The 16,379-nt window shown below is 51.0% G+C and overlaps 3 protein-coding genes across 5 annotated transcripts in view; 1 reads left to right on the top strand and 2 right to left on the bottom strand.

The window, feature by feature from the left end:
* Positions 1-8,841, bottom strand: part of Clip2 (CAP-Gly domain containing linker protein 2) — a 59,666-nt gene extending 50,825 nt beyond the window's left edge. For both annotated transcript variants that reach the window (XM_041648246.1, XM_041648247.1), the window contains exon 1: positions 8,639-8,841. The gene's annotated coding sequence lies outside the window, so the exon portion shown is untranslated. The remainder of the gene's footprint in view (positions 1-8,638) is intronic.
* On the top strand, positions 8,708-15,489 carry LOC121446001 (altered inheritance of mitochondria protein 21-like). Of its 2 annotated transcripts, none has more exons than XM_041648250.1 (2): positions 8,708-9,061; positions 14,402-15,489. In XM_041648250.1, exons 1-2 carry the CDS (start codon positions 8,708-8,710, stop codon positions 14,411-14,413), a joined length of 366 nt encoding a protein of 121 aa, XP_041504184.1. In that variant the 3' UTR covers positions 14,414-15,489. The 2 variants fall into 2 exon arrangements, with proteins under 2 accessions (XP_041504184.1, XP_041504183.1); XM_041648249.1 differs by lacking the exon at positions 14,402-15,489 and adding an exon at positions 11,844-12,228.
* On the bottom strand, positions 14,422-16,299 carry LOC121446000 (syncytin-A-like). Its single transcript, XM_041648248.1, has one exon. The coding sequence runs from the start codon at positions 16,297-16,299 to the stop codon at positions 14,449-14,451; it is 1,851 nt and encodes a 616-aa protein (XP_041504182.1). The 3' UTR covers positions 14,422-14,448.
* Positions 16,300-16,379: the final 80 nt, after the last annotated feature.

The raw sequence follows: 16,379 nt of genomic DNA, 5'->3' as shown, positions 1-16,379 counted from the left end.
TTGTTTGTTTTTTGAGAGAGTATCTCATGTAACCAGGTCTGGCTTCAAACTTTCCATCTGAACTCCTGAGCCTCCTGCCTCCATCTCCTGAGTGACAGGATTACAGGTATGAGACACCATGTGGATTTTTGTATGTAAGGTTATAGTCAGTATAAAGTTAACATGTGTATGTGTGTGTGTGTGTTTGGAAACAGGGCCCTGTTATGTAGACCAACTTCGTTTAGAACTGTAGATTCTGTCTCAGACCCTGGAGGGCTAGAGCGACAGGAATATACTAAAGCACACAGTCAAATGTTTGGTTTGTTTGTTTGTTTTTTAAACTACCTGGCAGGACAATGTGATGGTTTAGATGGTAAAGGCACTTGCTGTGCAAACCTGGTGACCTGAATTCAAGTCCCAGAAGTCATGCAAAGATGGAAAGAGAGAACCAACTCCGAAGAGCTGCTCTCTGAGCTCCAAAGATGCCGCATGATACACACACACACATACACCATGCAAGATCACACACACAAACACGCACACCATGCATGATACAGACACACACCATGTATCACACACATGCATGATCTCACAGACACAATGTATGATCACACACACACCATGCATGATCACACACACATTCCATGCATGATCTCACACATACACACACCATGCATGAACACACACACACACAAACCATGCATGATCACACACACAAGCACACACTGTGCATGAACATACACACCATGCATGATACACATACACAGCAATAACAATTTGGTTGTTCAAACTATGCTGGAGAGCTGCCTCAGCAGTAAAAAGCACTTGCTCTTCCTCTAGAGGACTTGAGTTCAGCTCCCAGAACCCACACTTGGCACCTCACAATGACCTGAATCTCCAGCTCTAGGGGATCTGATGGTCTCTTCTGGCCTCCAAGAACACCAATACAAACACACACACACACACACACACACGCACACTCTACATGAGAGAGAGGCCAGCTAAGATTACATAGACTCTGTCAAAAAAAAGAAAGAAAAACCAAAGAAAGAAAATAACAACTTTTAAAAACTGTATTAGATTTATTCATTTTATTCACATGAGTCTTACCCGTGTGTATGTATGTCTGGTGCCCACAGAGGTAAGAAGAGGGGTTAGATCCTGGAGGAATGGATGGTTGTGAACCACCAAGTTGGTGCTGAGAACCGAACTTGGGTCCTCAGCAAGAGCAGCCAGTGCTCCAACAGCTAATCTAACTCTTTTTTTTAAAAAAGTTTTTTTGAAACAGGGTTTCTCTGTGTAACTTCAGAGTCTGTCCTGGAATTCTTTTTGTAGACCAAGCTGGCCTCAGACTCACAGAGATTCACCAATCTCTGCCTCCCAAGTGCTGGGATTAAAGGTGTGCACTACCACCGCCCGGCTGCTAATCTAACTCTTTAGCCTCAATAAATGTAATAATATTTTTTTTTAAAAAAAAGGCGGCAAGCCAGGTGTGGTGGGGCACACCTTTAATCCCAGCATTCAAAAGGCAGAGGCAGGTGGATCTCTGTGAGTTTGAGGCCAGCCTGGCCTACAAATCAAATTTTTGTACTTGAACTAGAACTGTTACACAAAGAAACCCTGTCTTGGAAAAAAAATAATAAAAACAGATGAATAAATAAATAAAATAATAAGGTGGGGCTAGAGAGATGGCTCAGTGGTTAAAAGCACTGGCTGTTCTTCCAGAGATCCTGAGTTCAATTCCCAGCAACCACATGGTGGCTCATAGCCACCTAAAATAGGATCTGATGCTCTCTTCTGATATGCAGATACACACACACACTAAATTAAAAATTAAAAAAAAAGGTGGAGAGATACCTAATCTGATCTCCATAGGCACATACATATTCACACATCTGCACAAACATGTACACATCTCACACTACACACACACACACACACACACACACACACACCTATTCTTCTACATCTGTCTAACTGGGATTAGAAGTGAGAACAGGATGACTAAATCACAGGTAATTCCTTGGATTCTAGTTTAGGTACTTTGGTACCATCAGACCTCACTAGCTGCAAATGAGCGACTCCTGTCCTATGATCCATACCATGTGAGTCTCTCCCAAGGCTCTGACTCCCTGAGGGCAGGACGCAGCAGGCAGGGTCATAGTCTGGCACAATGTGGTACTGTACAGAACGAGTCTCTTCTCCACAGTAAGCCTTCATGTCAAAGGACACCCCAGCATCCTTTCCCATTCTGGTAACATCCTGAACAGGCAAGAGACGGGAAGGAAGAAGAGACAGGAAGAAGAGTTCTGGCCCTGGAGCAGCATGAGAGAATTCAACTGGAGGAGGGGAGGGCAAGGAGGGATGGCTGAGAGGGCGCAGCGAGGAGAAAGAAGTCAAGAGTACCACCCGCACATTTGATACTAAAGCCCAGTGATACGAAAGGGGTGGGGAGAAAAGAATGGAAGAGAGATGGGACACAGTGCAGTGACTCCCGAGATAAGCTCAGTTGCCACCAGCAAGACATCCCAATCAGCATTATCTACTGTTGCTTCCAAAAAGGCAGTCTCACCGTGGCTACCAATGCAGGCTGGACGCCAAGCACCCACCATACAACATGTACCGTCTTACTCATGCCCAGGTTTCCTGCAAAGTGGTACTCGGTGCCCGGAATGCCCTCTCCCACTTCTCACCCAGAGCAGAAGGGTGGGGCAAGCTTTTGCAAAATTTATTCGCTGGGTGCGTCTCAGGACCTAGGACAGCGCCAGGCACGCAGTGCAAAATTGCGAGCTTAATGGCTCCATTAAGGAGCCCTGGGAGGTGGGGATGAGTCCTGGCTTCACGTACACAAAGTCCTGGTCCATCCCCAGGACCACATAGGCTTGGCCTTGCACATAGATAAGTGCCTGCAATTGGCAGGGGGTCAGGAGTGCAAGGTCATTCTCCACTATGTAGAGAGGTCGAGACCAACCTGGGTGAAGTGGAACCTTGTTTGTTTTTAAAGGATCTGGGACTGGAGAGGTTCCTCAGTGGTTAAGAGCACCAGCTGCTCTTCCAGAAGACCTGGGTTCAATTCTCAGCATCCACATGGCACCTCACAACTGTTAACTCCAGTTTCAGGGAATCTGACGCCCTCCTCTGGCCTCCACGAGTACTTCATGAATCTGGTGCACAGACGGGACGCAGACAAAACATCCATACACATAAAAGAAAAAAATTTAAACAATCCTCATCTGGGCTGGAGGCGTGTTTCAGTGGCAGAGCACCTACCTAAAATCCCCCAGAGAGAGGCTAGGGGCATGAAACAGTGGTGGGTGCCTACCTAGAACCCTCTAGTGGGGCGCAAGAAGTGTGGGTCAGCTGCCAAGCACCTGCCCAAGTCTGCAATGCTCTAGGGTGGAGACCAGGGCTGTATTTACAGCCTGCTAATCATTCCTCCCGGCCTCTGCTGCCTCCCGGAAAGACAACCGTTCGTTCATTACGCTTTCTCAGCACTCCTGAAGGCATCACTTACAGTTCGGGTTTCCCTCCAAGAGCAGGCAGATGGGGCCAACAGAGGCTCTGGGGCCTCAGAAAACACAGGCGGCAGCAACTGGACCCACCTTCGGTATCGGTATCCAGAGCCGGGGAGGAGACAGTGTACCCCCCTCCTGGGTCAGGGCTGAGAGGGTTTACCTAGGTCACACTCTTCAGTTTCTCCGAAGTCACAGTATCAGGTGACACAACCGTGAACTGTCGTCTACCACACTGCTCCCCCACCGTTACCACCAGCTCCGAGGCACAGCCATGCCCCAGTCCTCCAGACACAGACACACACATGCGCACACACCCATACACGCACACACACTTCATGCACCGAAAACTTGTCTGACAGACTATACCAGCTGTTCCCAGCCCCCGTCTAGCAACAGTTGAGCATACGGGGATAGCCCTCTCAATCGGTCTCTCTGGCAACCCAGGACTAAAAGGGGTACTACCAGGAGGGGCCTATGAACAGGAGCTGAAGCCAGCTGAAGCCACACTGGGCCAGGCCACAAAGTCAAGGAAAAGATAAAACAGAGGCAAGATCAAAAGTACAGAAAATGAAACCACCATCCAGGAAAAAAAACAGGAGGGGCCAGGCGACAGGCCAGCTTCCCAGACTAGCTGTCCCAGAACACCCCCCCCCCTCGGCAATTCTTCAGTGAATAAGTCTCATTTCTCTTACTCTGAAATCTCCTTTGGGGGGCCTGCAGGACGGTGAGATTGGTTCGGAAGGGAAAGCACTGGCTACAAGCCGAATGAACTCAGTTCAATCCCTGGTACCCACACAGCAGAAAGAGAAACAACTCCCCACAGCACCAGCACGTGGGAGTGCGCACAGGCACACACATGCGTGCAAGCACACACACACAAATAAATACAAAATTAATAAGCAGATGTTAACTGAAGCCTCGCTTTACTTAACTGAATGAGGCAAAACTTTCTCAAAGAAGCCAGACACAGTGGAGCTATGGAGATGGTTCCCTTGGCAAATGACCTGCCACAACAAACACGAGGACCTGAGTTCAGCACCCGTGTCAAAAAGCAGCCCGTGCCTGGAACTGCAGCACTAGAGAGGTAGCCAGGAGGACCGTGGGGCTGGAGAGTTAGCCAGCCTCATTGAGTCAGCGAGGCCCAGGTTAAGCGAGATACCCTGTCTCAGAAAATAAGGTGAAGGGCCAGCAAGATGGCACAGAGGGCAAAGGCGTTTGCCACCAAGTCCACCAACCTGACTTTAATCTCTGGAATCCACATGGCAGAATAAGAGAAGAGCTCCGGGCAAGCTGTCCTCTGACCTCCATAAGTAGCCATGCATACACACCCACGCACAACCACAGAAACACAAAATAAATAAAGCATTGATTGAGGAAGACAGTTAACCTTTAGCTTCTACACACGCATGTCCACCCAAATGCACACACAGTCACACACGTACACACACACAAATGCACGTGCACACACACGCACACACTTATGCACAAATGCCAATCATGGTGTTACATGTAACCCCAGTACTTGGAAAGGACAATCAGGCTAGCCTCTACTATGCAGCAAATTTGAGGCCAACCTGTACTACATGAGATCCTGTCTCAAAACAACAAAGACTCCTAACAACGGGGCATCCAAGGGGGCTGGGCCTCTTCCAATTCTGTGTCCCTTCCGTGACAGCTGGGTTCAACAAACCATGCCCATACTTATTGCTTATAAAGAGAATTGAGGTGACCTTAGTGGAGGCATTTAAAATCTGGATCTGGTCAGCTGACAATCAGCTGAGAGAGAGAGAGAGAGAGAGAGAGAGAGAGAGAGCGAGCTAGCCAGTCAGACAGACAGACAGAGACACAGAGGGGAGCCAGTCTCATGGAAGGCAATTGTATAGGCTCCAAAAGCCAGATAGTGTTTAGACTTTGTACTGACAAAGGGTGTGGAGGTGTCGGCACAACTGTAATCACGCTTTAGAGACACAGACCTGGGAGCAGGGTAAAATGACTTTGCGGAAGATGGTGTGTCCTGTAGGCACACAGTAAGTGCTTAACCAGTGCACGGACAAAGCACACAGTGGTGCATACCTGTCATCCCAGAACTCCAGAAGTGGAGGCAGGAAGGTTAGCCTTGGCTACATAGTGACTTTGAGGCCAGTCTGAGCTACATGGAACCTTGCCTTGAAACAAACAAACAAACCCAGAGCCGGTGCTGTGGCTCACTTGGTGAAGTGCTGAACCAGGATGTATGAAGCCCAAGTCTATCCCCAACACCATATAAACCTGGAGGAGGGTGGTACAGCTGTCACCTCAGCTGCTGGGAAATGCAGGCAGGAGGAGCAGAGCGCAGAAGTTCAAGGCTGGGGCTATATAAGTCTAAGGCAAGTCTGGGATACATGAGATTTCATCTCCTATAAGCAAAGCAGGGGCTAAAGCAACAGCTCAGGGATCCGAAGTTGTTATTGCTGCTTCAGAGGGCCCAGGTTCATTCCCAGCACCCACATCAGGCAGCTCACAACAGTCTGTAACTCCATCTCCAGAGGATCCCATCCCCTCTCCTGGCTTCCATGCTGTACCTGCACACACATGGCATATGGTCCCACAGATACACATGAATAAAGATAAATGTAAATCTTCCAAATAATGCAAAAACCAACAACTGAATGTATGTTCATACAAAAGGCAGAACCACTGACCATGGTAACACATGCCTTTAGTCCCAGCAGTCAGCAAGCAGAGGCAGGCAGGTATCTGTGCATTCAAGGCCAGCCTGGGCTACCTAAGCAAGTTCCAAGCCAGCCTGGGCTACCCAGTTGAGACCCTGCCTCAAAAGGGAGTGGGAGTGTAGGACCAAATCTTCCTGGCTCAGAGGAAGCACTTAATATGTGTTTTTAAAAAACCTGTATGAAGGCCTAAATTCTGCTACAGGGCGGCAGAGTTGTCTCTCTGGGGAAAGTTGTGCAGCTGCAGGACCAGAGAGGGGCTGGAAATCACACGGGGTTTGTTTCCAGGTGAAGACAGGGAAGACTTAGGGCTAAGAGGATTTTTATAATGCATTGCCATCGGTGAAGGAAAGCAGGAAGTCGGAAGAAGAGAGGCAGAAAGAACAGGCCCTGGAGCGGGTCTAAAAGGCTAAGCTGTGTGAAGGTAGAGTGGCCAGAGTAGGGGAGAAGTCTCTTCTGCCCCAGGCTGAGGGCCATTTCCTGTAGCAAAAAACTCTTCAACTGGGACTGTAGTTCAATGGTGGCCCTCTTGTCAAGAATCCGCCCCAGGGGCGTGGCTCAGTGGTAGAGCCCCTGCCTAGAATCCCCCAGTGAGGGGCTGGGGTGTGGCTCAGTATTTAAAGCACCTGCCTAGAATCCCCCAGCAAGAGGATAGGGGCATGGCCCAGGCAGAGAATGCATGAGGTCCTAGGTTCAATTCCCCATGCCACCAAATATACAAATAAGTAAAATCACAAAAGTTCTGTCCTAGGAAATATGATTCTCTCAAAAATCCTAAAAGGCAAATACCCTCAGTATACCCATTTTACTGATGGGGAAATGGAGACAGAGAGGTATATGATCTTGTCCAGAACCACACAGCTATGCAAGTAGCAGAGCGAGGATTTGAACTCACGATATCAAGCTCCAGCCCAGCATCTGAACTCTCAGCTACCCAAGCACACAGCAGCTCCTGCTCCTTGTGATGTGTTTTCCTGAGGAAATTTGGGGATTTGGGCACTGCTGAGACCCATGTGTCCTGTGTTAAGTGGGCACCTACTGTATGAAGGAAGAGAACTAGCAAACTAGCCTTGAACTTCACGCCCCACTAACCTAAATCTTTCTCTGTGCATCTAAGCCAGAATGCCTCCTATCCGGAAGCTCTTGTGGGAACCATCCATCTCCTATGCAAAAAGCACCCTTGGGCAGAGCACTGGGCTCAACCACCCTTCAGGGTCTGCCCCACCCTTCAGCTGTGCCACGTCTGTGTTCCAGCTTCTCCACAGACGGGGCATCAGGCTGGGCTGGACTGTGCAGAGCGGTTCCGGTTCTGGTGTACCTGCCAGCCCCTGGTGGTGCCAATCCAGGTGACAGCAGCCTTATGAATGAAGGGCTCATTGTTTACATTACAACTGATGGAGAGGAGGCCTCTGGCTCACAGCGGAGCTAAGGTAGCCCCACGTGGTGTTCTCTACCTCCTCAGAGCACAGCCCTAGGCCAGCCCCACCCCCACCATCCTCTGTCTGGGCACCTTTCAAGATTAAGGCCAATTCCCTCTCTAGTTCTACCCCCCCCACTCCCCCACCCCCACCATTTGTAGCCCAGAAGACAGGAGTGGAATCTCAGAGACTGGATGCATTCCTGTGTTGTGACTCCTCTACCCCTAAGGTGTTCCTTTGCAGCGACCTTTCCTGGCTTGGGCCAGGCTGTAGAGGAGGCACGCGTGGCAAAGCCCAGTGTGTCCGGGACAAACACACACAGGCCCCGCCTGGAGTCCACGCGGGCTGGCTCTGGAGGCTCAGCCCTGAATCCTGCGTCGCCACTGCCCCTCCCTGGGGGGAGGGAAAAAATCTGCTGCCTCACCAGCCACCAGCGCCAGCTTGGGGGGAGCACCCCTGTGGAAAGCCACCCTGCCTGGGCCTCCCACTTACCCTACCCTCCTATTCCAAGCCAGACTCTCCAATCAAGTTTTGCTAAGGGCACGAATCAGGCGACCCCAGGTGGTGGGGCGGGGGCCTCCGTGTCTCATCCCAGATGCCAGGTCTGGGGATGAAGACTGATGGCCGCGCCCACCAGGCTGTGAGCCCCTCACCCCGAGTCTGAGAGCTTCCAAGAGCTTTGCAGCTCGTCCAGCTGTCTGAACTTGCTCTTGGAAAGAGGACCCCAACAAATAAGCCCGAGCCCCAGTCTGTGGATGTGGGCACCATCCGGGAGTGCAATCCAGGGGCGTCCTCCAACCCCAGCAGCGCGCCCTCCAGGTTGAGGAAGTTGGGGTTCATACCGCCCACGCCCACCAACGGCTGCGATCCTGCCCGCTGTCCCTGCCCAAGCAACGACAATGCCTCGGTGATAGTTCCCCCCTTTTCTTCCCAGGCTAGGGTGCCGCCGCCCCCCGCGACTCTGCGTCCTTTGTTGCCCGCGCGCCCCCATCGCGCGCGTCCCCAGAGCTGCGCCTACCTTGGAGCTCCAGCAGCGACAGGGACCCGACACCCCTTTGCCTCCTCTCGGTCCGTCCTGGAAACGAGGATGCTGCGCCCTTCCCCGCACGCCGCTATCCTAAACCGGTCTCCGCGCTCCCGAGTCCGGGCCTCGCACACGATCTACGACCAGAAGACAGAGGGAGGGGCGGATCCAGTAAGCCGGGCTTCTGCCTGCGCTCCCGAGGCGGAGCCGAGTCGAGCCGAGCCGAGCCAGAAGGAGCCGAGTCGAGGGGAGCCAAGCCGGGAAGAGCCGAGCCCAACGGGGCGGAGGCGAGAGGAGCCGAGCTCCGTGGAGCCCTGCCAAGGCGAGCCGAGCTCAGCCGAATGGAGCCGAGCGCCAGGAGAGCTCAGCGGCCGGAGAGCGAACAAAAGGGGCCGGCGCAGCGGCCGGCGCAGGAAGGTGGGGCCCGGAGCTACCGGAGAGGGAGAGGGCGCGGGTAACCGGAGGGGAGGGGTGGTGTTGGGGGCGGAGCCCGCATTCGTGGTCTCACGGTTCTCCGACATTAGTGACGCTCAGAAACTTGGGAGCGGGAGGGCAAGAAGTCTTTGGAACCTCATCTTCCCCACGCTGTCCACCTACAGCTGACTTGGACCTTGGAAATAGAGTTCATCCACCCCGCGCTTCAGCTCTAGGCACATATGTGTGTTCCATTTTCTGTTTCAGCCATGCGAGGTTTATGTGAATGTTCCATATTAGGAAGCTTGAGATTGCAAGGGGGCGGAGCGGCGATCTGGAAGGCTTCAAGGAAGAGTTGAGTTAGGGACTGTGTTGAAAGAGGCCAGGAGGGGGTGGGAGGAATAATGTAACTGAAGTGAGAACTTCAGTGTTGAAATAGGACCCAAATCATGGAAGAGTGAAAAGAATCTACCTCCTGAGTTGGGTCCTGGCTCAGTGGTAGAGCCCCTGCCTAGAATCCCCCAGTGAGGGGCTGGGGTGTGGCTCAGTGGTAGAGCCTCTGCCTAGAATCCCCCAGTGAGGGGCTGGGGTGTGGCTCAGTGGTAGAGCATTTGCTTAGCATTAATGAGGCTCTTGGTTCCATCTCCACCAACAGAAAAAAATAATTAGCTTTTTTTAAAGTGCCTTTTTTTAGAATATATATTTATTATATATTACTTGATCATTTTCATGTACATACATATTAGCCATAATCAAAAGTGCCTTTTTTTTAAGTGCCTTTAATCCCAGCACTTGAGACAGATCTGTATTAGCTCAAGGCTAGCCTGGTATACATAGAGAGTTCCAGGCCAGTCAGGGCTATATATGAGACGCTGTCTCAAAGAGAAGGAAAATTAATACCACCTCCCACATAACATGGTTGAAGAGCATATACTGCTCTTGTGGAGGACTTGAATTCGGTTTCTAACACCCGCATTGGGTAGCTCACAACTGCCTGTAACTCAGATATGTGTGCACATAACTACACATATACATATAATTAAACATATAATAAAAAAGAAAAAGAAATGGGAAGCTGGGGATGTAGCTCAGTTGGTAGAATGTTCAATTTACACACAGAGCCCTAAATTCAATCCCCAACACAGCATAAAACTGTGTAACTCCAGTAGGAGATGGAGGAAGAAAAGTCATGAGTTCAAGGCCAGCTTTGTCTACTTAACAAGTTGGAGAATAGCCCAGGCTACGTGAGACCCTACTTGAGAGGGAAAGGGTCACAAGTCCCCATGTGAGGCACCCGAGGATCCTGTTTGTGCCCTCAGCAGGTAGACAGAAGGAACCCCCAACTGACAAGCCCCCAAATGGACCCAGAGCAAAAACCTGCAGGCTAAACCCCTGCCTCAGGCTCTCGCCATCAGCTCCAACGCATCGCCTGGCAGCTCCTGGACAATGCCTCAAACGGTGACTGACCTGAGAGGGATACCTTTGGCCCTGACTATTGGCAAGCTGGTGCTAGGTGAGGAAAAGGTAAACCCTTGCCTTCCTGGAGGATTTCTGGCAGGCACTCTATGTCTTCGCCACACCACCGGTTTCAGTGGGGGAGTCTAGGCCAGTGCTCTGCCCAGAAACCACACCCCCAGACTCTCCTTTTATTTATTTTTGAAACAGAGTCTCACTAAGTTACCCGGAGTAGCTTGGCACTCCCTCTGTAGCCCACACTGGTCTAGTACTCCGGATCCACTTGCCTCAGCCTCTCCCGTGCTGTGATTCCAGTCTGTGCCCATGTGCCATCGTGTCTGGTTCCAGCCTATTATCTTAATATTAGGTATATATGAAGACAAGGATGGAATTCAGACAGCTGACAGGCTAACTAAGCAAGTACTTTGGCACTGAGTTCTCCCCCAACCCCACCCCCTTTTTTTTTTGAAGGTTTCTTTTATTTTTTGAAATAGAGTCTCACTACGTAGTCCTAGCTGGCCTGGAACCCACTAGCGAACCAGTTTGGCCTTGAACTCACGACCTGAGACTGTCTCCCAAACGCTCAGATTAAAGGCATGCACCACCAAGTCTGGCACGGCCAATATTATTTTAATTATGTTTATGTGTGCGCTTTTGTGTAGGCATGTGTACTCGAGTGGGGCCACTCAGGTATTCTGCTTGAGCAGCAAACATTGGGGTTTGTTTTTTAAATATTTATTTATTATGTATATAGTGTTCTGTCTGTGTGTATGTCTGCAGGCCAGAAAAGGGCACCAGACCTCATTACAGATGGTTGTGAGCCACCATGTGGTTGCCGGGAATTGAACTCAGGACCTTTGGAAGAATAGGCAATGCTCTTAACCACTGAGCCATCTCTTCAGCCCCAGCAGCAAACATTGTTAACCACTGGTTCTTCCCTACAGCCATCACCTCCTTTAATGGGATGTTTTCCAGTCCCTGAATGGCTATTTAAAGCTGGCATAGTGGCACAGGTCTTTCATCCCAGCACTGGGAGGACAGAGGCAGGTGGATCTCTGTGAGTTCAAGGCCAGCCTGGTCTACACAGTGAGTTTCAGGGCTACATAGTGAAACTGTCTCAAAATACATTAGAATCTGTTTTCAAGGAATTTGGAATAATATGAGAAACACTCATGTCTTTGAACCTCATTTAAAACCCTGGACAAAACATTGTGGATTCAGCATATCATTAACCCTGTGTGCTCCTGCTATAGTGGTCTTGGTAGCGGGTGTCCGTGGGAGTTTTCGATTTCTACTACACCACCCGCCTTTCGGTGTCTCCTCGCAATAGGCATTAAAGAAACTTAAAGTCCAAACACCACTGTGTGGAGACTCTGGTTTGAATGAAGATGGTAGCCTCTGCTTATTGGACCTGAGGTACCCGGCCTTACAGCTGAGACCTCGGCATCAGAGTGGGCGTGGCGTCGCTATGGAGACATCTGCTGAGGGGGGCCACCACCGGGCTGTTCCAGACAGTGGACTTGGCTGGTTCCGGATTCTTCCTGCCGCGGAGGAAGCCTATCTATCTCTGCCTGTGGTTGGTACAGCTGACGGAGGAAGGGTAAGTTGACATCATGAAAAGGACGTAGGGCTCTGCAATCCGCTGACGGGAGCCAGACTTCTGAGGTCCTGGGAGCTTTTCCCTGCAGCCTTCTGGATTTCCTGAGAGAACTCCTTCTGTAAATAAAACTGAGCAGATTCAGCTTCTTGAGATAAGGTCTCATTTAGGTAGCCCAGGCTGACCTTAAACTCTCCAGCCTGCAGGCTGAGCCTCCCGAGGGTTGGAATGACAGACACGCTGGCTGACGTACCCAGTGCTCTGTGAGCTCTTTGCCTGGGGACACAGGGATCTGTATGCTGTCGGCTCCCTCCAGCCCTGTCCTAGGAGCAGTACCAACTCTAAGGGGACATCTGTGTAAAGGTTGTTTTTTAAATAATGTGTATGTGTCTGCACCTGGGCGCAGTTTCTTTTGAGTCAGAAAAGAGAACAGGTTTCGCTGAAGCCCGAGCTGCAGGCCTCTGTGAGCTACCTACCCAGTCTTGGTTGCTGGGAACCGAACTGAGAGAAGCAAGCACTCTTAACCACGGACCTAATTTCTCCAGCCCTGTAAAGGAGCATCTCTTTTGAGATTTTTGGGCCCTACTGGGAATTCACGGCACTAGGATCCTTCTGTTTCCTCCCAGAACACAGCACTAGAGGCAGATGGACAGATGGGAGGCAGATGGACAAGATGGAATGTCACCAGTTCGTGCCTCTCACTAAGAAACACCGTTAGAGCTGAGTGTGGTGATGCATTCCTGTGGTCCCAAGTACTCAAGAAACTGAGGCAGGAGCATCACTGTGATGAGTTTAGGTCTAGCCTGGACTACATTTCATATATGCTAGGTAAGACACCAGTGCCGTTACCCTCTGTATTACTTTTCTATCGCTGTGATAAAAACATCATGACCAAGGCAGCTTAGGAAAAGGAGGGATTATTTGTCTTACTGTCCTGGAGTGGAGAGTCTCTCATAGGGGACGGGAGGGCTACGCAGCAAATGGTAGACACAGCAGAAGTTGAAGGCTCACCTCTTGAACCACAGGCACAAGGCAGAGGCGGTAAACTCAAAGTGGCCAGCCTCTTTAAATTCTCCAAGGCTCACCTCCAGGAGCACCCCTCTCCCAACAAGGCCACACCTCCTAAATCTCCCAGCAGCTGTAACTGGGGACTCAGTATTCAAACATCTGAGCCTGTTGGGGGGCCTTCCTCCCTGAAAGGATAAAAACAGCAGAAGGGTACCTACGGAGGGCTCTGCCAAGCTATGCCCCTCAGAGAACACACACATACAGCAACGTTAGTGCAGAAGGTTTATGGGGGGGCGAGGTGAATGAGGGAAAGGTTGTCGCGGAGTGGGGACGTGGGGGGGGCAGTTAGACTGAGAGAATAGGCAAAAGAGAGAAGCAGGGGCTGGAGAGATGGCTCAGAGGTTAAGAGCATTGCCTGCTCTTCCAGAGGTCCTGAGTTCAATTCCCAGCAACCACATGGTGGCTCACAGCCATCTGTAATGAGATCTGGTGCTCTCTTCTGGCCTGCAGGCATACAGACAGAACACTGTATACATAATAAATAAATAAATCTTTTAAAAGAGAGAGAGAAGCGGGAGAGGGGACTGTGGCACAGGCCCCTTTAAGAGTGTTTTATGGCTGATGAAGGAAAGGCACGCGGAGGCAGGTGACTGGCATAACTGCCTCAGCGGCTGAGGCCATCTGAGTGTCCCCTTAACAGAAAGGACATGTGGCAAGAGGTAGGACCACCGCCTACGTTTGGGATAATAGAGTCCCTTGTAAATCAAGTGAACTTAGCTGTCTAGGAGATTCTCAGTTCTGTGCATTTGGCAGCAGCAGGGGAAATATATTCAAGGTTGACCCTTGTCCCTGGAACTGGGGAGCCAGCATCCAGATAAGTTCCTCTGGTTCAGAAGCCCACAGGGTGGTGGCTGAAAAGTCCAAGGAAGGAAAGACCAGCAAGGAAAGAAGCAACTTCTACAACAGGATGGGTTTGAGCCGAGAAAAATGTTGGGAAGGGAGGTCTGCGATTACAGAGTTGGGGGGATGGGGGGGGCCCAAAAGCTTCTGCTGCTGGGAGTGATCAGGGGTCAAAGAGTCATGAGCAGTGACTGGAGATGCCGGATGATCACAAACATCGTCAAGGGTCAGCCATTATGAGGGGTGCAAGGGATAACGGACATCAAAAAAATAAGCCTAGAATTCTGATTGCTGTGGTTTAGGGGGAAACTGCCATTTAAGCAAAATGGAGGTTTTCAAAATGGAGTGCACATGGCTAACATCGATGATGTTTATTTCTTCAGGTCGGTAAATAGAGACGGGAGGTAGCTGTGGCTCAGGTTCCTTCCTGCTAGACTACGTTCTCCTCCGAGGGCTGCTGGGGAAGTCTCTTGTATTGGGAATCTCGAAGCAGAAGAATCTTGTCCACGTGCCCTTTGGTAGTGTTCTGAATGAAAGAACTCATTCGCTGGGATACAAAATGAGTCAGGCAGTTAAGAAGACAAGGCCCGAAAATGAGCAGAAAGAGGAGAAAGAAAATGGGTCCCAAGAGGGATGACAACCACGAGGGCAGCCAGTATCCCAACCCCAGCCCCTGGATCCAAGAGTTGGAGCTTGGGCGGAATTCAGATGCTCTTTCTCCGAGTTTCCTGGCTGCATCCCGGACTACTCCAGACTGGTTTACATAGAAGCAGCACTCTTCCTGCAGGAAGAGGCAGGTGCCCCCTTTCTCGGCCATAATGAGGTCTAGAGCTCTCCGGTTTTGGAGGACGATGCCCGCCAGGGAGTCTATTTGGTCTTGGAGGGTAATAATGGAGGTGGCTATTTCATCTAGGCTGTCTGAGAGAGCCTTCGAAAGCTGTTGGAAATAGATGGTTGAAGTGGTGATGCCAGCGATGCTTAACCCGAGGGCGGAAGTGATGCCCAGGCCCACAAGAAGAGGGAGGAGGTGAACGGCTCTCTTCCCGCGAGAAGTGGAGACCGAGGAGGGAATTGTAGCGAAAAGGGGGACGGTTATGGTTTGGTTACTGGGAAGGAGTTCAATGTTTGGGTATTGAAAGACAAGGGTACAGACACCCGACCAATTGGCCGGAAGACAGACATACGTGGAGCTTCCGCAGAGGAAGAAGACGCCGGAGGAGTTGAGACAAAAGGAGTACGTTAAGGAGAGAAGATGTGAAAAGATGTTTGGGGTGAAGTCCCCATTTTCCTGGACGGTGGGTTCATATTCCCAGATTGAATATTGTCCAGAGAGGGCTGCCCCCATGAGGGGCTGGTACTGAAAGAGTGGATAGGGATCTTTGTGTCCCTGGAGTTTAATCTTGAAGTATGTGGTGTCCACAGACAGGGTGACGGAGTCATTTCTGTCGGCTGGTTCAAACAGCGTGAGGTTGTAGCAGGTGCTAGATGGACGGGAAGGACAGTGCCTCCAGGGAGTGGTTGGGTAGGTGTGACAATGGATGTCATTGACCGGGCAAGGGTAGTAAGGCTGCCCTGCGGTTAGGGAAGGGGGTCCTGAAAAGCGTAAGGGGTTTCTCCACTTAGAGCCTGGCATAGTGGTTAGTTCGGCAAACGCATAGCTGGTGGACAGATCAATGGATTGGTGGTCTGCCGAGGGCAAAAGACGGAAGGTGTGGTTGCAGAGGGAGGCAGAGAGATTGCCCACGAAGGTGGCATATTTTGAATCCTTGAAGAAACGGGATACACAGAGAGGGGCCTGGGAGGCGAGAAGGGTCTGTGCAGAGAGCGGCCCCCATATGGGGCGCTGGGCGGATTCATAGATGCGATCGTCAGTATATTTCACAGAGGTGAGTCGGGAAAGTAGCGGGAGTATGCCTGTTAAGCTCGTGAGCTGAAGAAGAGCAATGGCCCGCCGGTCGGGATTGGCAAACGAGTAATGCGCAGTTAAAGGTTGGAAATTCAGGAGGCGTTTTTCAAGGTCGGCGATAGGATAAGGGCCGGAGAGGGTCCGGGTCGAGAATGTAATATGAAGTTTCATGGGTGAGTCGATCCAAGTTGTTAGTGGGGCTGGGACGGCTAGAGAGCGCTGGGTTTGGATGGGCAAACAGACCCAGCAGTCAGAAGAGAAGGAGGAGTTGGTGTCCTTGAGGAAGCGGTGGGCGAGGTTTATGAGCGGCATCCAACTCTCAGAACAGGCAGAGGGGTAAGAAACGAGGAGACAGAGAACCCAAGGGCGGATCATGGCTCTTCGGGGTAGGCTGGCGGTGGTGGCAGACAGACACAGGGAAGTGGTCCTGAGAACTCTGAGGTCCAGTCACTTGG

This window comes from Microtus oregoni, unplaced genomic scaffold (genome assembly GCF_018167655.1).
Source record: "Microtus oregoni isolate MIOR12 unplaced genomic scaffold, Mior012 000003F_ref0000135, whole genome shotgun sequence".
Lineage (NCBI taxonomy): Eukaryota > Metazoa > Chordata > Mammalia > Rodentia > Cricetidae > Microtus > Microtus oregoni.
This window is presented reverse-complemented; position numbering and strand designations above follow the sequence as displayed.

Coding starts and splice junctions, on each gene's coding strand:
- LOC121446001 (XM_041648249.1), top strand. CDS start 8,708: ATGCTGCGCCCTTCCCCGCACGCCGCTATCCTAAACCGGTCTCCGCGC. Junction 9,062..11,843: donor GCAGCGGCCGGCGCAGGAAG/GTGGGGCCCGGA, acceptor TCCTCGCAATAG/GCATTAAAGAAACTTAAAGT.
- LOC121446000 (XM_041648248.1), bottom strand. CDS start 16,299: ATGATCCGCCCTTGGGTTCTCTGTCTCCTCGTTTCTTACCCCTCTGCC.